This window comes from Corvus moneduloides, chromosome 8, assembly GCF_009650955.1.
Source record: "Corvus moneduloides isolate bCorMon1 chromosome 8, bCorMon1.pri, whole genome shotgun sequence".
Classification (NCBI taxonomy): domain Eukaryota; kingdom Metazoa; phylum Chordata; class Aves; order Passeriformes; family Corvidae; genus Corvus; species Corvus moneduloides.
The window spans coordinates 24,767,748-24,788,879 of NC_045483.1; the positions used below are offsets into that span (position 1 = coordinate 24,767,748).

At 40.5% G+C, this 21,132-nt stretch overlaps 1 protein-coding gene across 4 annotated transcripts in view; it reads left to right on the forward strand.

Moving 5' to 3' along the window:
* The first annotated feature begins 8,589 nt into the window (after nucleotides 1-8,589).
* The window catches only part of LOC116447192 (putative threonine dehydratase), a 32,211-nt gene continuing 19,668 nt past the window's right edge, over nucleotides 8,590-21,132 (forward strand). The window contains exons 1-4 of one of the 4 annotated variants that reach the window (XM_032116083.1): nucleotides 8,590-8,842; nucleotides 13,836-13,862; nucleotides 17,080-17,422; nucleotides 20,502-20,618. In XM_032116083.1, the coding sequence (XP_031971974.1) occupies nucleotides 8,742-8,842; nucleotides 13,836-13,862; nucleotides 17,080-17,422; nucleotides 20,502-20,618 (588 nt within the window). In that variant the 5' untranslated portion in view covers nucleotides 8,590-8,741. The other 3 variants (XM_032116080.1, XM_032116084.1, XM_032116081.1) reach the window with 3 other exon arrangements.

Here is a 21,132-nt window from a genome sequence, read left to right on the forward strand (position 1 = left end):
AAAAGCATACCGGTGAACTGGGATGTGAATTTATGCCAGCAGGCAGTTTGGTGGAAGGGAGAGCAAACATAAGGATTAAGTCTATTTTGGGAGGTGATTTTTTTTTGTTTGTTTTTGGTATGGTCTTTCTGTATCTCTTTCTTGGACTAGCTAAATGCTTGGCAAAAGCAATAAATAACTGCAGAGTGCATAGGGAGAAGGAGCAGACTAAATAAAGGGTATGTGTCAGCAGAGGACATATGTGCCATGTGAAAAAAATCACATTGTTATTGGGCATGACATCCTGCAGCATGGGCTGACAAAGGATATAGCTGAGCAGACACTTGGAGAAAATAGGACTTTATGTGAGACACACAGAAAATTAAGTGGAGATTACTTCAGGAGACAAAAATATGGTAGAAAACCAATCCTTGTAGGGAGAGGATTACCCTGAAGAGAAGGAAATGAAAGAGTATAATATCCACCCTGGCTTTAACACTGGTGGATGACGAAATCTGTGCAAGGTTTGTGTGGTCTGCCTACCTGCCCCTGGGAAAAGATTGGTGTCCGTTAGAGATTGTGGAGGTACCTTAGGCTCTCATCACAGGCCTAACTTCTGTCAGCTGCTCATGACCAGAAGTTCTTGCTACTTGAAGGTTATTGAATACTTAATGTAAATTGAGACTTGTTTCGTGATCCATTTGGAAGAGGTCAATTATTTTCACTCTCGGAATTCATTCAGTTTCTGACTGCTGGCTTGGAACAGTTGTTGAACAGATACAGAAGCAGAATTTTATTACCTGGAGAGGCTGATTTGAGCAGAGCAAGTATGCAGCTTTTGGGCTGCTTCTCAGGGAAGGAGAATTTTGCTCTGCAACAGTACTTCTGTTTGGTGAACAGATGAAGGGCCTCTTGCAGTGATGATTTCATTAGAATGAAGTAGACATTGCCACTTAAAGCTTCTGATAGTAGTGATTTTTAGCACCACGTCCCTGGGAGTCTCCATGGAGCCTCCATGCCTCTGTTGGTCATGGGGCAGCTTCTGTCGGAGTTACAGGTCGTATGGCTGCAGCCTTCCATGAGTGAATACCTTCATGTTCTGTGCCAGTGCAGGCCCCTCTCTGGTCTGTTGTATATCAACTTGTAGTCGTGTTTATTATCTCGATTTGCAGGGGACATCAAAAAGCATCAAGTTCTCCTGCTATTGTCATAAAAGCATAGTCTTTGATGCAGTTAAGAACCCACGTCGCATGGTTCATAGTGTGAAGCACTGTGAGGATCAGCTCTGTCTCTGCCCTCCCTGGAGAAGTTAACAAGTGTATGTGTCATGGAGCAGACAGCTCTGATCCAGCCTTCTTCAAAACAATACATTTTGTGCTACGCCTAAAGCCAGCAGTGAGTCAGCTACAGGAATTGACTCTCTGGTGTCATCTTGGTGCCAGCACACTAGGCTGGATTCTGTTTGCCAGCATTAGGTAAGCATCTGATGGCTTCAGGCTGTTTTCAGTCTGTGGCTTCAGCTTCCTGAGCAATGATCTGCAAGGAAACTGAATCAGAAAGCTGAAGGAAAAGGTGGGTCATGTGGAATATTAGTGAATTATGTTGTTTGTTTTGTATTTTTAACTAGTTGTTACATCCTTTCATTTGACAGATTTCAGGCGTTCTATGAAGCCTGGCCTTGCCTCAGGAACCCTATGAAATATGATATGCAGTGTGCCCACCCATTTTAGTGAAAAGAAATCTTTGTCCTTAGAAAGAAGGATTAACTATATTCCCAGCTAAATTAGTAATTCAGGAATAGACTCTTGACTCCCAGTCTTGTGTTGCACAAAGGGTGATCTGATATTTGCTATGTTTTCTATTGCAGAAGGTTGTGGCCCTTTGCTGTTGTAACTTTACGTCCACCCATTTGCGTCACATAAAAATGTGAAATAGATCTGTGAGTCTGTGGTGGATAATATTCAGGGAAAATAATACTCACGGGGGAAGCACTTGATTATTCCCAAATTAGAATTACTCAGCTAGTGTCTTTAGCAGATCGGTATTGCAAACCACACCAATTAAATGAGATAATTACTTGAAACTGAAGCCACAATTTAATTCCATGAAGGAGCTGCTAATATCTGAGAAGCTATTAATGTGTTGAGCAGCACCTTGCTGAACACGAGTCATGACAAACAGCAGTACAGCAGAGGTCTGTTACTTAACACACAGCTGTGTACCTTTCTCCATTAGGGAATGCATCAGCCATGTATGTGAAGCCTGTGAATATAGGTAATATTTGCCATGTGCGTGGAGATACCTAACAAAACAGAGAAACAGCTGGAATTAAATCCCTTTTTTGTTTGCTAGTCAGCCTAGTCTCCTTTTCTCTTAATTACCACAAGGTCATGGAGACTTGCAAGGGGAAGAATGACTTGCCAAGAAGAGAGAGAAGCCAAGCTAATCACTCCACTGCCATTTCTCTGAAAATTTATAGTATGTGTATAATTTTAAAGCCAATGCAGTAAAAATCCCTGGTAAAATTCCTTTTAAAATACGTGTGTGAGTGAATATACAATACTGTAGCAGGATGATAGTAGTTCCTTTGTTATTACAGATCCCTTACATCTTTAGCTGCAATTTTTCTTCAAACATGCTTCCAATACATGTTTCCAGGCAGAGAGTGAACAAGAATGTGTATGAATTTTTTTCATCCTGCTGCCTTTGTAGTTAATCACATGATGGATCCTGTCCAACAAGATTCCCCAACAGTACAGCTAGTTATTACTGTATAGTACTGGCTTCTCACATCTTTAATTCCATCTGCAAAACTGCATTAAAAGACAACTTAAATACTTTCATAATGCCACTACTTAATAGGAGAATTTGCGGTAGTTGCCATAGGGAAATAGTGTAACCATAAGAAGGAAGAGAAGTGCCTAAGAAAAAATTTCTATTAAAAGTTGATCCAAGGCATGAAAACCTTGTGAGCATATGCACAAATGAACAGATTAGCACACTCTACAGACTCTGGAGGCAGGACATTAACTCCAATTGTTAGAAAACAGATGTGAACTCAACTATTGTCCTCCACCCCTTTTAAATTTTTTTTTTTTTAATGAGTTCATTAAAGTGCAATCGGTTCCATATGTGTTTAGGAGGGAGGCTGATGGTGGCTACACTTGCTATTAGTTTGCTGTATCTGCATGCATAGTTTAGTTGGTGGTAAGGAGGAAAGAAGTAGGAGTGAGAATTATCACCTGAGGCAGCAATCATGTAGGAAATCACAATAGTATGGATGCTGTTTCCAATGTCAGATTTTAGGACATCCTTCCTTGCCTTAAGAGACCAATTGGCTCAGAGCAAGTTAAAAAATCTGTTATAATAGTTTGTCCAGATGCAGTAAAATGCTTTAGATTATCTGTCCCAACTGTTCTTTAATTCAGACCCACCACTGGAACTCTTTGTAAGAATAACAGAAATATTATGTCTTAATGCAGATATTAATCTATGTCATTCTGTATTTTTAGTTCTGTAAGTGCTATCTGTTTTTATCCTCTTGAGTACTACTTTTTGCCACCTACACAATAATGAAGGGATGACTTTCACATTGATGACTATCTAACATCTCTTTAACACTCAGAAAAGAGGAAATAGAATATTAGACGATAAAAAAGTCAAAGGGAAATGGAGAGCTCATTGCATGTGTTCGAGGAATAAGAAGCAGCAGAGGTGAGGACAGGAGTCAATTGAATCATCAGGATGCCACAAATATTTCTGAAGTAATCTCTTTGTCATTAAGAAAGTGAATTAGGAGAAGCTGATGGAGCAAAAGCCTATGGTTTGAATTTAGAAGAAATTGTAGCAGTCCAGGGTGCACAGTATTCTGCTGGGATCACTGGGAGGGACTTAATTGCGCAGCTTTGATGGAATTTTTGGAAGAAGAGCGTGGGAGCAGGCGGAGACGAAGTGAGATGCGGGGAGCAGCCCAGCAGAAGGTCAGGGGAAGAGCTGTGGGGTGCGGGCAGCAAATACGTGTGAATGGCCCTGGCAGCTGGGGAGCTGCCTCACGGGTGTCACTGAGGTGACCTGTTTCTGGCCACCAGCTTACCCCAGGGGCCGCTTTGTCTCCTGCCCCATCTTTGGCTCAGGCGGCTTCTTCGTTTTCCTTCTCCTGCGATAGCGCTGGGCACAGCCCAGGTGAGCTGATCTCCAGCACAGCGTGAACTGCAACTGAGAGTTCAGTGTTTTAATTAGACACAGCGGGAGGGGAGGGAAGAGGATTTGGATCAGTGAGTGTCTCCAACGCAGTAACAGCCCCCGACTCTTACGTACTTGACCTTGAGCGTGCTTGGGCTGGTGGGGAAGCAGAGTTCAGTCCGTGCCGAGCCGATGCTGAGGGGGCTGGCACCCCGGCAAAGCGTTGGTCTGCGTTCAGCAGACACCACCATCTGTTCTTCACTGCTGCTGGGTGTCTAAGCAGGGCCATGTCAAACATCTTCGAAGGCTATTAAAGTCTCTGAAGGCATCGTGAGTAGTTACCTATAGGCTGCGGCAAATCAGAATCCCTTTGAGAGTTAAGTCTGTTAAAAAATCCCAAAACTAATTGTGTTTCAGCTCACGTTCACGTGCAGTTTGAATGCCTGGTGTTCTCTGTTAGTGAGAAAAAATTATTGCAGTAGCACTTTGAAATTATATGGTGACACTGTGATATTCTAATGTGTCTGGAAGAACAGAAGTGAAGCTGCTGATCACAGTTGCTGTTCTCTGCATAGACAGTCAAATGTGGCTTTTCAGTGATTCCCTGCACGGGCTTCAGCCGGTGCACTTCCACTCTGTGTGAACACACCCGCGTGACCAGTGCTTTAGACCCAGATGGACAAAAACCCTGGAGTCAGGGGTGACATAAGGGATCTCATGTTATTCAGAGATAACTGGATACAATTTTTGTTCATTAATATAATTTTGTGAGGTGGCTTAGAATAGACTGCTGGGAAAGCACTGGGTACTTTCATGCATCTGCAATGCTAATCCGCTGCCTCTGCATGTATTAGAAATATTATCCTACCACTTGCAACTGAGACAAGCAGAATGTTACAGCTAATATCCCAAATAGCAGCACAAAATATTTTGCTGGTTCTTATCAGTTATTTAGTGTCAGCAGAAGAGAATGTACTTTTTTTTTTTTTTGTAACAGCAATGTACAAGCTTTGTGCTGGAGTTCCCAGTTTTTCCTCATCTGATGCTATTGGTTCAGCATCTTAGTATTAGACCTCTTATAGATACTATTTTGAGGAGATGATTTTTGGGCTCTAATGTAAACTTTTGCTCTTTGTCTTGAGAAATATCACATCCTTTCTGCAAAATGTTTACATTAAACATACAGTCTGTCCCACGTAAACAGATATAGTCTGTCCCACGTAAACAGATATAGTCTGTCCCATAACTTTAGACAAAGCACATCCAGGCTTCCCTGTTGCCTCTTGCTCCAGCAAACATGTTCTTTGAATTTATGCCTGCCCTTTCTTTCAGTCTCTGAAGTACAGCTTGAGGAAGCTAAATCTGTTTCCACTGATTTCAATCTACCTTCTCAGCCTTTTCTGAGCTCCCTAAAGATAACAAGTGGGAATGTAACATTTTACTGCCATGGGTCAGCTGCTCTCTGACAAATAGAAACAAAAATATAAACACATGTGAGCTGGAACTCTGATCTGCTCTATGAATATTGATTTATGAAGAATCTGAGATGGGAGTTAAATTAGTATCTTTAATAAGAAGGAAACGGGAAGCTTTTTGGTGCTTATTCTTTTTTCTTTCTTTCTTTCTTTCTTTTTTTTTTTTTTAGTTGCCAATTCCTTATGAGTTGTCTGTATTTCTTTATCCATACTGATTATCACAGTGGTTTACCACCATATTTGCATCAATATGTTGCATAATCCTCAATTATCATTTTGGTTTTCGGAGTTCCTATTCTCTGAGAAACTTATTGTTTTTCTTGGCTTAACTGCAGACTGTCTCCTCCCTCTTCTGCAAGTGATCAAATTCTGTAAAGAATTCTCTGCTTTGGACAGACTATCACTTCCCACCCATGCTGTTCTCACTGGGGTTGGAAATGATATTCATTTTATTTAGTGTAGGGAAAAGCTTGGCTAACCCTTCAAAACAATCTTTCAAGTCCTGTAATTCAATAAAGTCCTTATTTACAATGGCCATAGCTATTTTTCTCAGTGCTGTCCAAACTGAGTTCTCTCTGGTTACAAGAGAATGAAGCATTGTTTTCCATTCTGACAGCAAAATGGTTCTATTTTATTTTTCAGTTCAGGAAAAGTGCAGCTTAACCTTGTTTAAAAGGTTTTCTAGAAAAAGGAGCAGTTGGTCCTCTCCACATTATGCTATTTTTAATGGGTTTTGCGCCAGGGACTGAGAGAGGAAGGCTGGCAGTTGTATATGACCTGATGAGTATAAAACTGTTTTACGGAGACTTGGATTTTCCAATTCTTTCCAGTCCTAATCACTGCTTTTTTTTTTACACAAGTGAGTATTTAATTTCAGTTCTGCCTGTTGATTAAAGTGTGTGGTATATTTCTTTCTTTGGACTCAAAATTATCTAAGTACAAGATAATATTTTATTATGGTGTAGATAAAACCACTTCCCAAAAACTGCCATTTCAGATGTATATAGTGCCTCTGACCAAGGCTGGTTTTACTGAGGTCTCAGTTAGCCTAAAGCTGTGCAGATATGAACGATGGTTTCCTTGCAGAAACACACAAAGAGTGAGTGGTGGCAGTATGGAAGTTGTAAATGAAACCTTTGGAAAGCTATGCAGCACTGAGGCATTGGCTTCCTTCCCTTAGGACCCACCAAAGAGCAGGAAGGAAGTCAGAAACTCTAGATTTGAAAAGAAATGTCATCTGGGGTGATCTGTAACTTACTGTCATCCTTGACAGTTTCATGGCAATTGTGTTAGATACTACTTGACACTACCAGCAATGCAATTTTATCTTACTTATCCCTTCCTTCCACCCATGTAAAAGAAAAAAATCAAAGCTGAAAGGTAGTTTTTCCTTCCTGTGGTAATTGTGGTGTTTCTTAAAGCACTGTGAACAGGTTTGGAAGTGGCAAGGGCTTTGAAAGAATGTTTGACAGGAGCCAAAATCTGCAGCAGAAATTTCCAAAGATCCTTCTTCTATTGTGGGCTGCTTGCTTGGGAGTGCTTTACAGGGATAGCAATTCAGTGCTTCATGTACTTTTGTCCTGCAACAGCTCAGCAAATTTTTTTCCAGCTTCTTGACCAAATGGTCCCAGAAGTCCTTTTATTCATTCAGCATGGTCTGCAAGTGTCAATCACAGGTCAGAGCCTCGTTTGTGAGGAACCAAATTCATGTCAAGACTTGAGCACATTGGTGTGGACTCTCAGACACCTGAAAGATTGATAAACTGCTGTTTTCATTGCTTCAAAGTTCCATTTCCTGCCCACCCTTGCAGTTCAGATGTGTTGTGACCAAAGCAGTAACTCCACTTGCCTTCTCTCTGCGCTTCAAGCCACCAGTGAAGTTGGCCTGAACGTAACTTGGCAGCCGGTGCTGGCAGCAGCCAAGTGCATTTTGTCTCATCGCTCCTGGCAGCAGTGTGCTGCTGGGCTGTGGCCACTTGTAGCACATGGCACCACCACAGCCTGCACATCCACCACCTGGAAAGGGAAGAATAAAAGGGGTTTGTGCGTGAGAAACTGAAAAAATGGCAAATCTGGAGCTTCATCAGTACTGATGAAGTCAAGAGAACATGGGCCTGCCTGCCACACCTGTGTAGGGAAGGCTCCACCAGCACAGCTCAGACTTTCCCAGAGGTCCCAGAAGACTATTTGATCATTTATTCTGACTCTCCCATATAAATCAGAATATAGTATTTCTCATTATATCCTTTGGGGAGAGTTAGGTCACAGCTTGGGTTAGATTTTATGATGTGTCTGTTCTCTATCTTGGAGATTAGGATTTTGTATGCTTTCAGCAGAAAGCAGAGGGTACTGAGGGACCACTCATATGTGGAAATGGACACCTGGTCCATCTCAAAGCAGCCTGGAGACTGCACTCCATCAAGAATATATTATTTATATATATATATACCTACACACTTATATATTTATATATAGATATATAAACCCTTATATATAGAAAGATAAAACAGATATCTATCTATAAAGATATAGCTCTCTGTTGTTACTGTCTTTCCTCTAGATGGTCTTTCTTTTTCTTTGTGATCTAGATACCTGTATTCTTCTGCTACAGGGACTTGTGCCAAGAGAAGATCTGAACGAATTGAGCTATCTCCTCTGTGCCTCAGTCATGAGGACCCATGTCCCTTGGTGCTGCCTTAAAGGACCCCTGCAGAGACTCAGCCACCCCAAACCTGGCGTCCCTTTCCTGCTGCTCTTCCTACCAGCGTCCTGCTGCTCAGTCATGGGCCCTGCAGCAGGTCGGGATCATGGTCCACAGCTAAGCAGTAAGTAACTAAAGCTTTCAGTGTCCTGCTAACAGGCGTCACCCAAGCATAATCCAGGCCCTGACTCAAATTGACAAGGACAGGTTGGGCTCTGAAATAATCTCTTTAAATAGCGGCAGCCATCTCTTTCAAAGGCACTTCCCCCCCAGCCAGTGCTGAGAGCTGCTTACAGCACACTGCCTGCTATTTCCCACCCAGGCAGTGCAGGGCTGACACTTCTCACAGGCAAGTGTGTCCCCTGCCAGCTGTCTCCCAGCTTTGCTTTGCACAAGGAATTACAATGAATTTTGCAGCACAGTTTATCTACTTCAAGGTGCTAAAAAACAGAAGTCCCCGGGACTGCTACAGGGAAGATGAAGACTACGACCCTTTCTGGCAAAGGTTGGAGAACATTGCTGTCTGACTTAGAGCTAGAGTGCTCCTTTGTCCCCCTCAGGGGTCATGGTCAGCCCTCGGGCTTCACCCAGGGCCAGGCCCACGGACATGACAATCCCTGGACCCCTTCTGCCTCCTTATGGTGTCGTAGTTGGAGTTTTGCTTCGCCTCGTTGTTTATTTAGTCGCTGTGCTGTATAGGTAATGCTTTCTTTTTCCTTTCCTTACTTTCTTAAAAAAATCAAACCAAACTAAGAAACCCCAGGAAATGGTTTGTAATTTTCCATAATCTCACGGGGTTCTGTGGATATGAGTTGCTCTTGGAGTTATCCACTAGAAGAAGTAGAGATTTGAATATTTTTAGCCTGTGGAGTTCAGCTTTTTTTATTTCTTCATGAATACAGTATCAGAAATAGCCCTAGACAGGCCAATGGACTGCTGAAAATTTATCTTGGGATAGTCCATGTCAGATCCTGTTATTACAGTTCTGTGGTTGTCTTTGTTATGGTGCTTATGGTGATCTTAAATTCCTGTTTTCAGGCTTGGATGGTGCAGATGGAATTTAAGAGTCATCTAGTGCCCTTGTGTAGCATGAGCTGAGGCTGTGCACACACATGGAATGGTGGTGTTGTGCAACCCCATTCTTAACCTTTTCCATAGTTTGTTTCTCCCTCAGTTTTATTATCTGGACACCACTAACAAGATCATGCTCTGGTTTTGCCAGATGTGGTACAAACAAGGGCCAATTCTCATTTTCTGCTTCTTCTTGTTGCATATGTTGCTAACATTTAAAACATAAATTTTTTCAGTAGGCCTGATGCTGTTAATAAAGGGGAAGACAAGGTCCCAGCTCTGCACTGCAAAAAAGGGCTTGCCCAAAGTCACCCGTGATGTGACCTGTTATGCAGTGCACTGTGAATCTCCTTTCAGCACAGGACCACTCTTTCCTCTAGTTTGAATTGTGCTATTTGTTCCTAATTACGAGTTAATCATGGAGATGTGTTAGTCAGCAGAAAACCTTTAGACTCAGAATACATTCAACTTAGGAAAAAGTTTAATTGCTTGAAGAGTTTTAGCTGCCAAACTGTGTGCAGTGTTGGATAGTGATCATTTGACATTCACAGCTGTGAATGTCTTGTAAGAACTTTTGAGAGGGATGTGTTTGTTTGAGGCACAGTTGGTTACCTCTTCTTCAACAGCTCCATGATGGGTGGCCTTGTGAATTCTTCTTGCTTTCAGATTGCTTTTTCCAGTGTTATCTATTTAGCAGTTGCCACGCAGCTGCCACTGCCAGCAGTAAGCAATGACATGTGCATAGTGTGTAGAGAAGAATGGCAATAGATTATGACCACAGATGAAGGCAGATACAGTGCTAGGCTCAGGCACTGATAAATCTGACTTACTAAAAGTAAGGAGAGATTTTATCAGAGGTGATAAAACAGCTTGGTTGTTTCCTACATGAGCTTGAGCTTTCTTTGTGTGTGTTGCTGGTGCAGCATCACACAGGTTTGTCAGACCTGTATATGGTGAGCAGAGTTATAAAAGCCTGCTCAGTCTCAAGGCTTGGTTATTACGTACCTATCTGTGCTGGGTGGTCACAGTGCTTACACTTTTGTCATGCAGGCTGGTTACTAAGCCCTGATCTGTTTGTCCTTAAGACACTCTGATAAACAGTCCTGCGGAAGTCTTAGGCAAGTCACTGGATCTGTCTGTGTCCCAGTTTCTATCAGTAAAGTTGAGCTAATATTTGCTGAACACGTCTTTCTGTTTAGGGGAAGGTGGTGGTGATTCCTATGTGATTTAGGAACAATTACTTTGCATAGGGTTTAGGCATATAAATGCCAGACACGCATTTCATATTTCCATCCTGTGTGTGCCACTAGTTGGAGTGATACAGTCTTGAATGGGTGTTTCTAAGTACTAGTATTACACAAAATACTCATGATTCAAGACAGTCATATTTGAATGCAGTGTTGTCTTTGATGTGTTTTAAATGTATTGTCGAAGAGATCTAGTGTGTTCCTTCCCCGTGCCTGCAGGGGTTTACTTGTCACCCTGTAGTGGTGTGCAGGGCACTCAGACACTATACAGGGGAATTCCTGGCAGTGAAGATGACATCTGTTATGATGCTTCTTGACACTTTTATCTCAGCAAGCCTCTATTTTTCTACCATTTGTCTTTCATAAAGTCCCACTTGCACAAGTTGCTTAGATGCTTTAAAAAATTGCTACTATTGCAGTATTTGGGGATGGGTAAAAAGGTAGAAGAGGAGCTGAGATGGAACAGGAATGTTTAGGAGCTATTGGGAAAGGGGATTGCAACAAACGAGGAAAGTATCAGAGGGGTCTGGGAGGCTCAGGCATCGAGAAGGGTCAGAGGAGACAGCGCTGGGACATGGAATTAGAAGGATTAATGGAGCTGGAGAGGTTCTGGGTAAAAGGGATTTGGATGAGGGAAAGGGCCCTCTCTGTCATATCCTGAGACTGCCTCTTTCTCACTCCTGTAAGAGGAAATCCCAGCCTCAGTCACATTGCAGTCATAAGCCGAACACACTGCTACCTGCAGCAGGCTGCTCCCGCTGCTTTGCCCCCTGTGCGTGATCCATCTCTGCTCAACACTTTGAGGAAAGAGGCAGAAGTGACTTTAAAGGGGTCACCTTTTGCTTTAATAAATATTCTGAACTTGCAGGCATCAGATCTGAACCCAGTTACCTGAAAGCAGATGACAAATGTGTCTAAAACTGTGTCTTAACAATGTCTCTTGGTCAGTGTATTCCAGGAAGGTCTTCAGGGAGCCTGAAGATCATGGCAGCATATAAGGCAGGGTATAAGCTTAAGAAACATGAAAAAATGACAAAATTAAAAATCCACATGTAGAGAACATGTGCATATGAGTTTGAAGTGAAATTCAAGTTTAACATTTTGAGACTGCTTAGCCCAAGCTGGGCATTGGAGTTGGAATTTCTTGTCATGGCACAGTCTATAAGGATGCTAAAGTATTCTACAGAACTTGTACCATGCTACTGTTGTCCATAAAAATCAGATTCCTTACCTGGTATGCAACAAGCCAATAATTACACAGTGAGAGAGCCATTCATTATACTTGAGACATGCACAAGTGTTCTGTGGATTCCACAAATCGAGCACACCAACTATCAATGCTTTTTACTATCTATATGTTTCAACAAACAAAGGAATCAGCTTTCATTTGCTATAAGTTCTCTTATTAATTAGTATTCTACCTTCTATTGGTTAATGATTCTCTTGTTTCTCATGCTAATTAGTCCTCAATGTTCAGTCTTTCTCTTCTTTTGGGTCGGTGGTTTCTTGTGTTGGTGGTCGGGATCTGCCCCTGCCAGAATCACCTTTTGCCCAGTCGGAGCTGATTTCAGCACAGCTGCTGAGTTGGCTTTGTTAGTTTCTTCTTTATCTTGGGAATTCTGCAAAATATCCTTGGGGCCCATAAATTCTGCATTTTTTGTGTCCACTATCAGTGGAACATCCTTCTCCCCAGGCTTTGTTAACCACCTCCTCTGAGGTCTGAGTTCACTGAAGCATGTCAAGCCCTAAACATTACCAAGGTAATTCTACTAACGAGTAATTTCCTTTTCTAGCACATGGACATCACTTAGAACTTGTTAGCTGCTATCTGTTCCATGGATTAAATCTCTGTTCTTGTTGATTGGTCTTGAAATATACAAAGATCAAGCATCAAAGAGCATCCTTTCTTAAGAAAATTTTTACATTTCCGCATTTTGCAACACTGTCAGTCCCTCTTAATAGTGAATGTGTATCACTGTGAATGCAGATAATAAAAGCTGCTGTAGAAATGACAAAGAAAGGCTGAGTTTTCAGTCTTATATTAAGATTAGTTTCCTTTTGTGATAATTGAATTTCCATCTGTGAAGCAGTACAGAGGAATGTATGTCCATAATTCCAACTTCATGTCTGCCTCAAAACATGTTGTTGTGACCCATTTTGAAAGCGTAAAAGCTGCCAAATGGGCCAACTGCTGACATTGGGTACATCTGAAATCAAAATGACAACACTGGCTCAGGCCAAAGAGCAATCCTCCACTGTTGTCCTCTCTCTAGTGGTGGCCAGTAACAGAGCTGAGAGAAAAATAAAAGCCACCTAAGATGCTTTCTCTCATATGCATTCATGGAGTTTGCCAAGTGCTCAGGGGCTTCCTGAACCACAGATTAATTCTTGAATGATATGGAAGTAGTGATCAACACACATTTAGTTGCACAATTTTTTTAGGAGCCCATTTACATAGTTGTTCTTCATAGAGTCCTCTGGCAATGAGTTCTGCAAGATAATTATTTTCTCTAAGAAGGGAAATTTAAAATTTTCTACCTGTTACTTTCATGTGATCTCCCCCTAACATTTATACTGGGCAGAGTGGTGACTAGTCTTTCACAATTTGCTATTCCCTGGACATCCGTGATTTTGCAGATTTTGCTCCTTCAGTTTTAGAAGCTGAGGCGATCCAGTGCTTCAGTTTAATCTGTTTAGTCTGTTTCATGGGTCCTGAGGGAGGCAGTCTGCACGTGCTTCACCTGATGGGGACGTGTAACTGTCCATCCTTGCAGGATAACTGCTTGGACACTCCTTTCTCTGTCTAACGAAGGCAGCAATTGTGGTCTTTAGGTATAGTTGCATTACTGCTTTTTATCTTCCCAAAATTATTTTTGCTGGTTTTATTATTTTCTTAGTTTGTTACTATTACTATTTTTGAAAATTTGTTTTACCTAGTGCTGTTTAACTTGATGAATATTATCAGTATGTTCAAAAAACCAAACTGGAAATAAAAAAAATTATTAATTCCAAGCTGGTGCTTTTTATTATTTTAGGAGTACATTTTGGTACACACTGTCTTTGCATTGACTTTGAGATTTTAAAGTATGTAAAGCTATCTACTTAAACAAATTATATTTTTTCCTGTGCCTTAATTATTTATGGAATGCCTGCATATGGATCTTCTCTCTTTTTTTCCAGTTATGCTGAGCAGCTGTTCTTGAAAAAGTAGGTTTATAAACTGTATTTTCATGTTTGCTTTTACTAATCACTTTAAAGGTAAAATGTTGTAATTTATAACCATGTAACAAAGCTTGCCAGCTGGGTATTTGTTTTATGTCTGGAAATAAACAGACCTTTCAATGAAAACTTTTGACAAACTCCAAAAAAGGAAAAGCTCCATTAGAAAGGAACAGTGTTTTATAATGCTGGGGTTTGTATTTATATTGGCTCAGATCTTCATCTGGTGGACATGATTGCTGGAGTAGGGGCTATATTTTGTTACTGTGCTTGAGAAGTCACATGCTGTGTTTTTGTGAGTACTTGCATGCTTTGCTGCCTGTTTTGGCTGTTCCTGTAAAAGAAATCCATACAGATCTCTGCCAAGCATGTGAAATGTTTCTGAGGCAAGAAGTACTTTTGACCCAACAGGGTCATTAGTTGCCCATTTGTGATATGTGATCAAACCTCAGCCCACTGTTTACCTTGGGAGTTTGAGAGCTCTGGGAGGGTCTGTGGCACACCCAGATAGGCTCAATATGGGAAAATGTCATTTTCTCTCATGTAAATGAAACACGTGGGTGTAGAAGGAGAATCAAAGTTATTCTGAAATAAATACATGAAATACATGTATACAGTAGAATGATGATATCCCCTTGTTAAAGAGGCTGATGAGCTTTCAGATGCAAATGTATGATAGTGTTCATATTAAATATTGAGACAGTAATATTTCAGATGTACTCTAAACCTAGCTCAAACCTGAGAAGCCTATACATATTTTACAGGTTTTGTTCCTCTCTTCCAATGGTCACAAGGTGTTGTCTCCATTGGAGTCTTGATCAGATACTCACTGTTCATGGGAGTGGTGCTGCACATCAAGGACTGAGAATCTGATTTACTTCCCTCCTTTTTTTTCCTGCCAAGAAAGAGAAACCTAAGACTAGGGCAAAAAATCAATATACCATTTTGGTCTCTCTATTTGCAGATGCAAATATTTGATGACACTAGTGTGGTGAGGCATTACCATGCACTTCTACTTTCTCACAGAATCCTGCTTCATCAATAAACTTCTTGTGGTCATCTTTGGCTGGGTTTTTTAATGGACTTTTTGATTGCAACAGATGCAATGAAAAATGACAATTGTTCTTCCATCTCAAATGCCACTTGGATAAAAAATTTGACCCATAAAATCACGAACTTTTGATCTGCCTCTTTTCACTGCATATGCCCCTTTAACCCATTTCCAGTGTAAGAAACATAATTCATTGCTAATGCTTGCTAAATATTTTAGATAGTGTGTTCAGAAATAAGATGTATCTGTTTTTCCTTTTGGAGTGGTTATGGGAGTCTGTGATATGGAAAATATTTTTTCAGAAGGAGGGAGGTATGGAATGAATTCTAACAGCGCTGTGGCCTCTTGGATGCTGCTGCTGTTGTTTCTGCTGGGGGCTGTGCTGTAACAAGTTCCTGGGGAGGCAGTCTGATCTGGGTCTCAGCTTTGCATTAAGCAGACTAATGTGCACCCAAATTAACACTGGAAACTTAATATCTTTATAAGTGTTCCAGCTATCTAACCCAAATGGAGCAGAAGTGCAGAAAAGTATAGAATAGAGCTACTTGATAAGTTATTTGATTTGAAAGCAGAATGCCTGCTGTTAGGCTGTATCAGCTTTAAGATACAGTATTGGGAGAATACTTTAAAACAACAAGTTTCAACATAAACAGGTTACAAATATGTATATACTTTATTTATTTATCTTAGAAAATTAGCATTCTCATTAATTTTGGAGAGAGAAGATCTTGCTACAAAAATTGTCTTCTGTGAAGATATACAGAATGATTGATGCTATTGGTATAATACTTGATTCGAATAATAAAACATTTTGTATTGCCCCTATTGTTATGTGAATTCCTCAGTGGAAAAATTGGAAGTGTAATAGGAAGCAGAGGTACAGGCACAGATTATTAATACCATTAAGGAAATGGATGATACTGCCCAAAGCGGGGCAGTTGCTCAAAAAACAGATATTTCTAAATATTTAAAAATTCTTTTTGGAAGTTGTTGCAAAGCGTATTACAGTGCTGATCACTGCTGTATAACATGTGCTTTAGCCAGCCCTGCTGATGGATAACTGCAAAACTTAGACCCAAATTATTTTAGGAAAAAGGTAAATAATTTTTGTTGGAGATAATACTGGATTCTCTGACATAATTTAACATGTTTGTTTTAGAAAACCATTTCTACCAAATAGATTAATAGTAAGTCACGTAGAGGAGCTTATACCATATGTGTAATCATAGCCACAGACCAGGGGTGGTATCAGCTCCTTTCCAAATCACTGGTCTTCTGCTTAATGCTCCTTTCTCCCATAATAATCTCCAAATTCCAAGAATTCCTAGAAGTTTTGCATTTATCTGTTAACAGGACTGCAAAATCCTGCACTACCATACATTGTTCCTTGTGAACTGAATGCTATGGACCAGAGAGTCAGGCAGCTGAAGGTAGCAAAACTGGCAAATTTTTGTAGCAATGTTGTCTCTCCTAAGTTTCTTGGGGAAGGAGATTTTTGTGCCACCACATTTCTGCCATATCTACATGTGTATTTACCTATGAAATGTTAACCCACAGATCAGGAGACCTAATTCTTTAGCTCTGTAGGAGGATATAATTGTTATCCCTTATCAAAGTAATTTCCTTCCTGTCACGAGGCAGCTGATGGCTGTCAAGAGTTCTCTCTCCAAGTATGCAAGGGCAGAGAGCAGACCTCTCGTGTACAATGTAGTGGCATTTGTTACTGCTATTAATAGTTTATGGGAATGGTCTGCAGCAGCTACTTGCCTTTTTTGAGAAAGATAGAATTGCATATAGAAAATAGAATTCCAGTTATTCTAAAATTTTTGGAAGCACTGAACCAGGATCATTGCCCCTTGTGTACTGAGTACTAAGGAAGGTCTGGCTGTCCAGACAACACAGATGATGTATTTCTTATTTTCTTGGGTAGGACAGTTTCACAGTTTGCCCACAGGCTGGGTTATTTGTGGCTTTTCTAACAGCTGGAAGGTTAGAGTATCTGTCAGTGCAGCTACGTCTAGGTAATATGACAGTAGTAACTCAGTCTGCCTGCTTGATGCTTGCAAGGAGTAACTGAGACGTGCATCCTTCTTAAATGCTTAAATCCTTTGATGATCTAAGCTTTTCTAACAAGTTTCTTTTGTTTGTTTTCAGGGATGACAATAAAATAAAGAAACAACATATCCCAGCACTTTGTGATCTTCGCTGCTGTAAGAATGTGCCCGTAAGAAATGGCCTTATTGGGCAAAAGCCACCCTCTATCAACCCCGAGAGACTGAAGGATTTTGGTGAGGAGGATTACCTGAACGGGGATGTGAAGACCTGGGAAATGAAGATAGTGAGCCGAAATGAGGAGTTACTTAGGGATGCCCTTTCCTCCATCCCTCAGGCGAGCAGTAGGACCAGCCTGGCAAGCTGTAACAAGCTGATTCGATTTGAAGACATTAGTGCAGCAGCCTTCAAAATCCAGTGTGGTGTTCAGAAAACCCCCTGCATGGTAGGGAATCTTTATGGTTTTGCATTCTCTCAAAGTTTTTCTTTTTCCTTATGAAAGCTGATCAGAAATGAAGGAAGACTATGAATTGCAGCAGACAGATCTGTGTAAGAAGACTCATGTTCGTATTAGTTGTATTTAACTGTCAATAATAATTTTCTTCTTACCTGTTTACACTAACTTAAATCCTCAAAGATTTCAGTGACCTGTAAACAAAGGCTAAAACACATTAGGCATAGACTTAATGCACTGTGGTATCATGCTCCCAGTGAAAAACTCCTGCCACAAGGAACCTGAGTTGGAGGTGGCAGACTACCAGCATTTGGGTAAGCACTCTTGTGGGAGGGTCTGGTTTGGAACCAGCCCTTCTGTTTGGAGAGTTTGAAGGTACAGATTTCCCTTTTCAGTCAGGCCAACCAGGAAGGGCTGGATATGTTCTGTAACCAGGTGTTTCTGCCACAGGTGTCTTCAGCAAAATAAGGATGGTAAGACAGACACACACAAACATGTGCACCTGTCGATCAGCCTAAGTATAGAAATGACTGAGATACTCCCATCAATGTACAAGATCTGCTAAAGCATAAGAGAAGTACAGTGGCAAGCTGTACTGTATTTCTACACTTTTTCATAGTGTATTTCTACTGCTGGGAGCTCTTCAAGAAGGCTTCTCTGGGCACTCTGTGGCTAATCTCTTTTCTTTTTGGTGTGTCAAGCTAAACAGTCTCACTTTCTTTAGTCTTTTTTAATGAATTATGCTTTTAAAATTATCAGAATAGTGGAAAACCTATGTCCATATAAAAACCTGTATATTTTAATGTGAAAATAGCTTATGACTGCTGTTGTTCAAAGCAATGTTCCTGCAGAAGTCATTAGTGCATTTCATGCATTGACTCAAAACAGAGTGGTGTCAAGAAAAACACAGAAAACCTTTAACTTGTCATTGAGAGCCCGTTTCAAGGACATTTATTTAGATTAAAAGGAGAATGTGACTATACTTCAGTCAGTTAATTGAAGGGAGAAACACTTTGCAGGGTGATTCCTAATCTGCAAGTAAGACCATGGATGGAGTATCCTGTTTCCTTAGACAGGAGTTTGCCTTGGAGCTGAGATATGGCATCATGAGTGAATTGTAACATGTCAAAGAGGTAGTGAGCATAAGAGAGCAAGGAGCTGACCTTAAATTGCACACCTGGTTGGGCTACTGATGGAGGAGATGTAAGGGCTGTTGTGCTAGCTTTGTGGAGGCCAGAGGGAGGCTGGGCTGTTTGTTGTATGTTAGACGTGGTATCTGTAGTCCTTAGATAAGATCACGGTGACTAAAGGGAAATCTTACAGGTTCAATGGGTCTTATGAGGTCACACATCAGGTCAGTTCAGCTGAAAATAGCACTGATGCCTGCTTTGTTAGAAGTAATTGCTATATTTAGGCTATATGAAAAAAGCCTCAGTTAAAGGGAGATGAAAAGGATAACTTAAAATACTGAATATCAAAATTAAAGAAAAATATCAATCTAAAGTACACCACCTTGGGGGGTAAAGAGTGACTTAATGACATAGTTTTAAGTGTAGTAGACTTAGCAACTTTATTATTCACAGCATTCATCTCCTTAAATCCTTTTTCTGATTGTTCACTCCAGAATCCAAGATTCTCTACAAAAACAAGTATGGTATGTGAAGAACTAGTAGTGTTTCTTTTATAGTGTTCTTATTCTGTTTTGCATAGACATTCTCCATAGATTAGGATGTTTAGGATATAAACTATTATCCTATTAGTGTACTAAGCACTTTCCATTGTTTCAATTCTGCAGCCAGATTTGCAAAGGAGCAGCAAGTGGTAGATCTTATGTCATGATTTTCAGAAGCAAAATAGAGAATCTGGCCCCACCTATGGGTGAGAAACTTAACATATGCTTGTAAATCCACTAAAAAGCCTTGAAACATTCACCTGAAACATGCAGTTCAACTGAATACTTCAAAGCAAGTATCTGTTTCAGATCTATTTAGTTTACATAAATTCACTTGGAAATCCCACAGTCTGAAAAACATGTCAGTACATATTAGTGTATACACTATACATTTTATGTATGACACCGCCAGATATTGCTTGAGATAAATATTTTGTCATGCTGTTTTTGAATCTGTCTCACTTTGTGACTTATCTTAAATGAGGACTTGATCCCCTAAATCACCAGGGCCTCATTTGCTTTGGCAGCCAATAGAGGAGATGGAGCCAATTCTGAAATAGAGCTGCAGTAAGCCTGGGGAGCTGGCACCCACAGGCTTTCTGCAGCTCTATTTCAGGAGTTGTCTAGTGTAAAACTCTTGGCTTAGTGAATATGGTAATAGGAAATTAATATGTTGATACATGCTGGGAGTGTCTTATTGTAAAACTTAACAAATATTTTCCATTAAAAATTTTTAAAAATCATGCACTTGGGCACTGCATCACATGTAATGTGCTTGCTAATTCCCCTCAGCTCAGGCATCCTTTCTGTTCCAAACACTAAGCTTTTCCAAACAGCTGCTGCTTACACTTTCAGTCCTGGGAAATAGTTTTTTTATTATTTCCATCTTTCTTTGAGTAAGTGATGTCTTCACTCATAGTCTACTGGCCTTAGGATGCAAAATAGATGACATTCAGTAGTGAATCTGTGGCAGAAACCACAGCAGAGCCATAATGGGGCTCAAGGAGGAATTTTCTGATGGCTTTTGTATCTATTAGATGATGACCTTATTTTTTGGATATTCAATATCCAGTTCTGGCTAGTGCTGGAAACATGGGTTTTGAAATAATTGAAAATATTTCTTTTAATGCCTGTATTTGAACAGTAAGGCCCAAACAAGTGCTATTTTCAGAGCTCTTAATGGCATGTGGTGCTGTGAGTTTGAAAATCACTTCTATAGACCAGAAGGACCTGATAGGTAACAACACACTGTCATGTATTTCTAAAGAAACAGATGACAGGTTTTACTTCTTAGAGCTCATACACAGTAGAATTCACACCTCAACAGGCAGCTGATGGAGTGTGGGAGATTTTTCTTAATAGTAGATACATTGCCATAATATTATTTATCTACTCCAGTATTCTAGGCTATCCAAGCAGTATGGGATGGACATCTACCTGAAGAAGGAGTTCCTCCAGTACACGGGATCTGTGAAGGAACGGGGTGTACTTTACCTTCTGATGTCATTGCCTCAGGTATAGCAAAATGTCAGCATTCAAAAAGAACTAGATTAGTTCTGCTTCACAAAAATGGAGCAGAGTTGGAGATAAACTTACCTCTAATCTCCATGGAATCACAGTGCTTCTTGTCTTTAGAATCATTCTACTGAACACAGCATGTGAACACAGGTCTGAATGTAAAATACTACTTCATTTACAATTGGCTGATCTGCTGGTGAAATTCTTAATGTTTGAAACAAAAGCTTGCAGAATGGAAACACGAGCATTTTCCTGTGCCATTTAGGTGCAAGTGTTTTCATGTGTACTGTGGTTCTGATATGTTGAAACCACCAAACTAATGGGTGATGATGAAATTGAATTACAATGAGTGATGACAAGGATCTAGATCACCAATTGATTTTGTAATGAATTTCAGTATTCTTACATGAATAGCTTGTTTATCATTTGTCATAGGAGGTTATTGAGTCTCTGCAGCAATAATTGTTGTAATAGGCATGAGACAACAGCCCAGAGCAGTGGTTATTCCTGC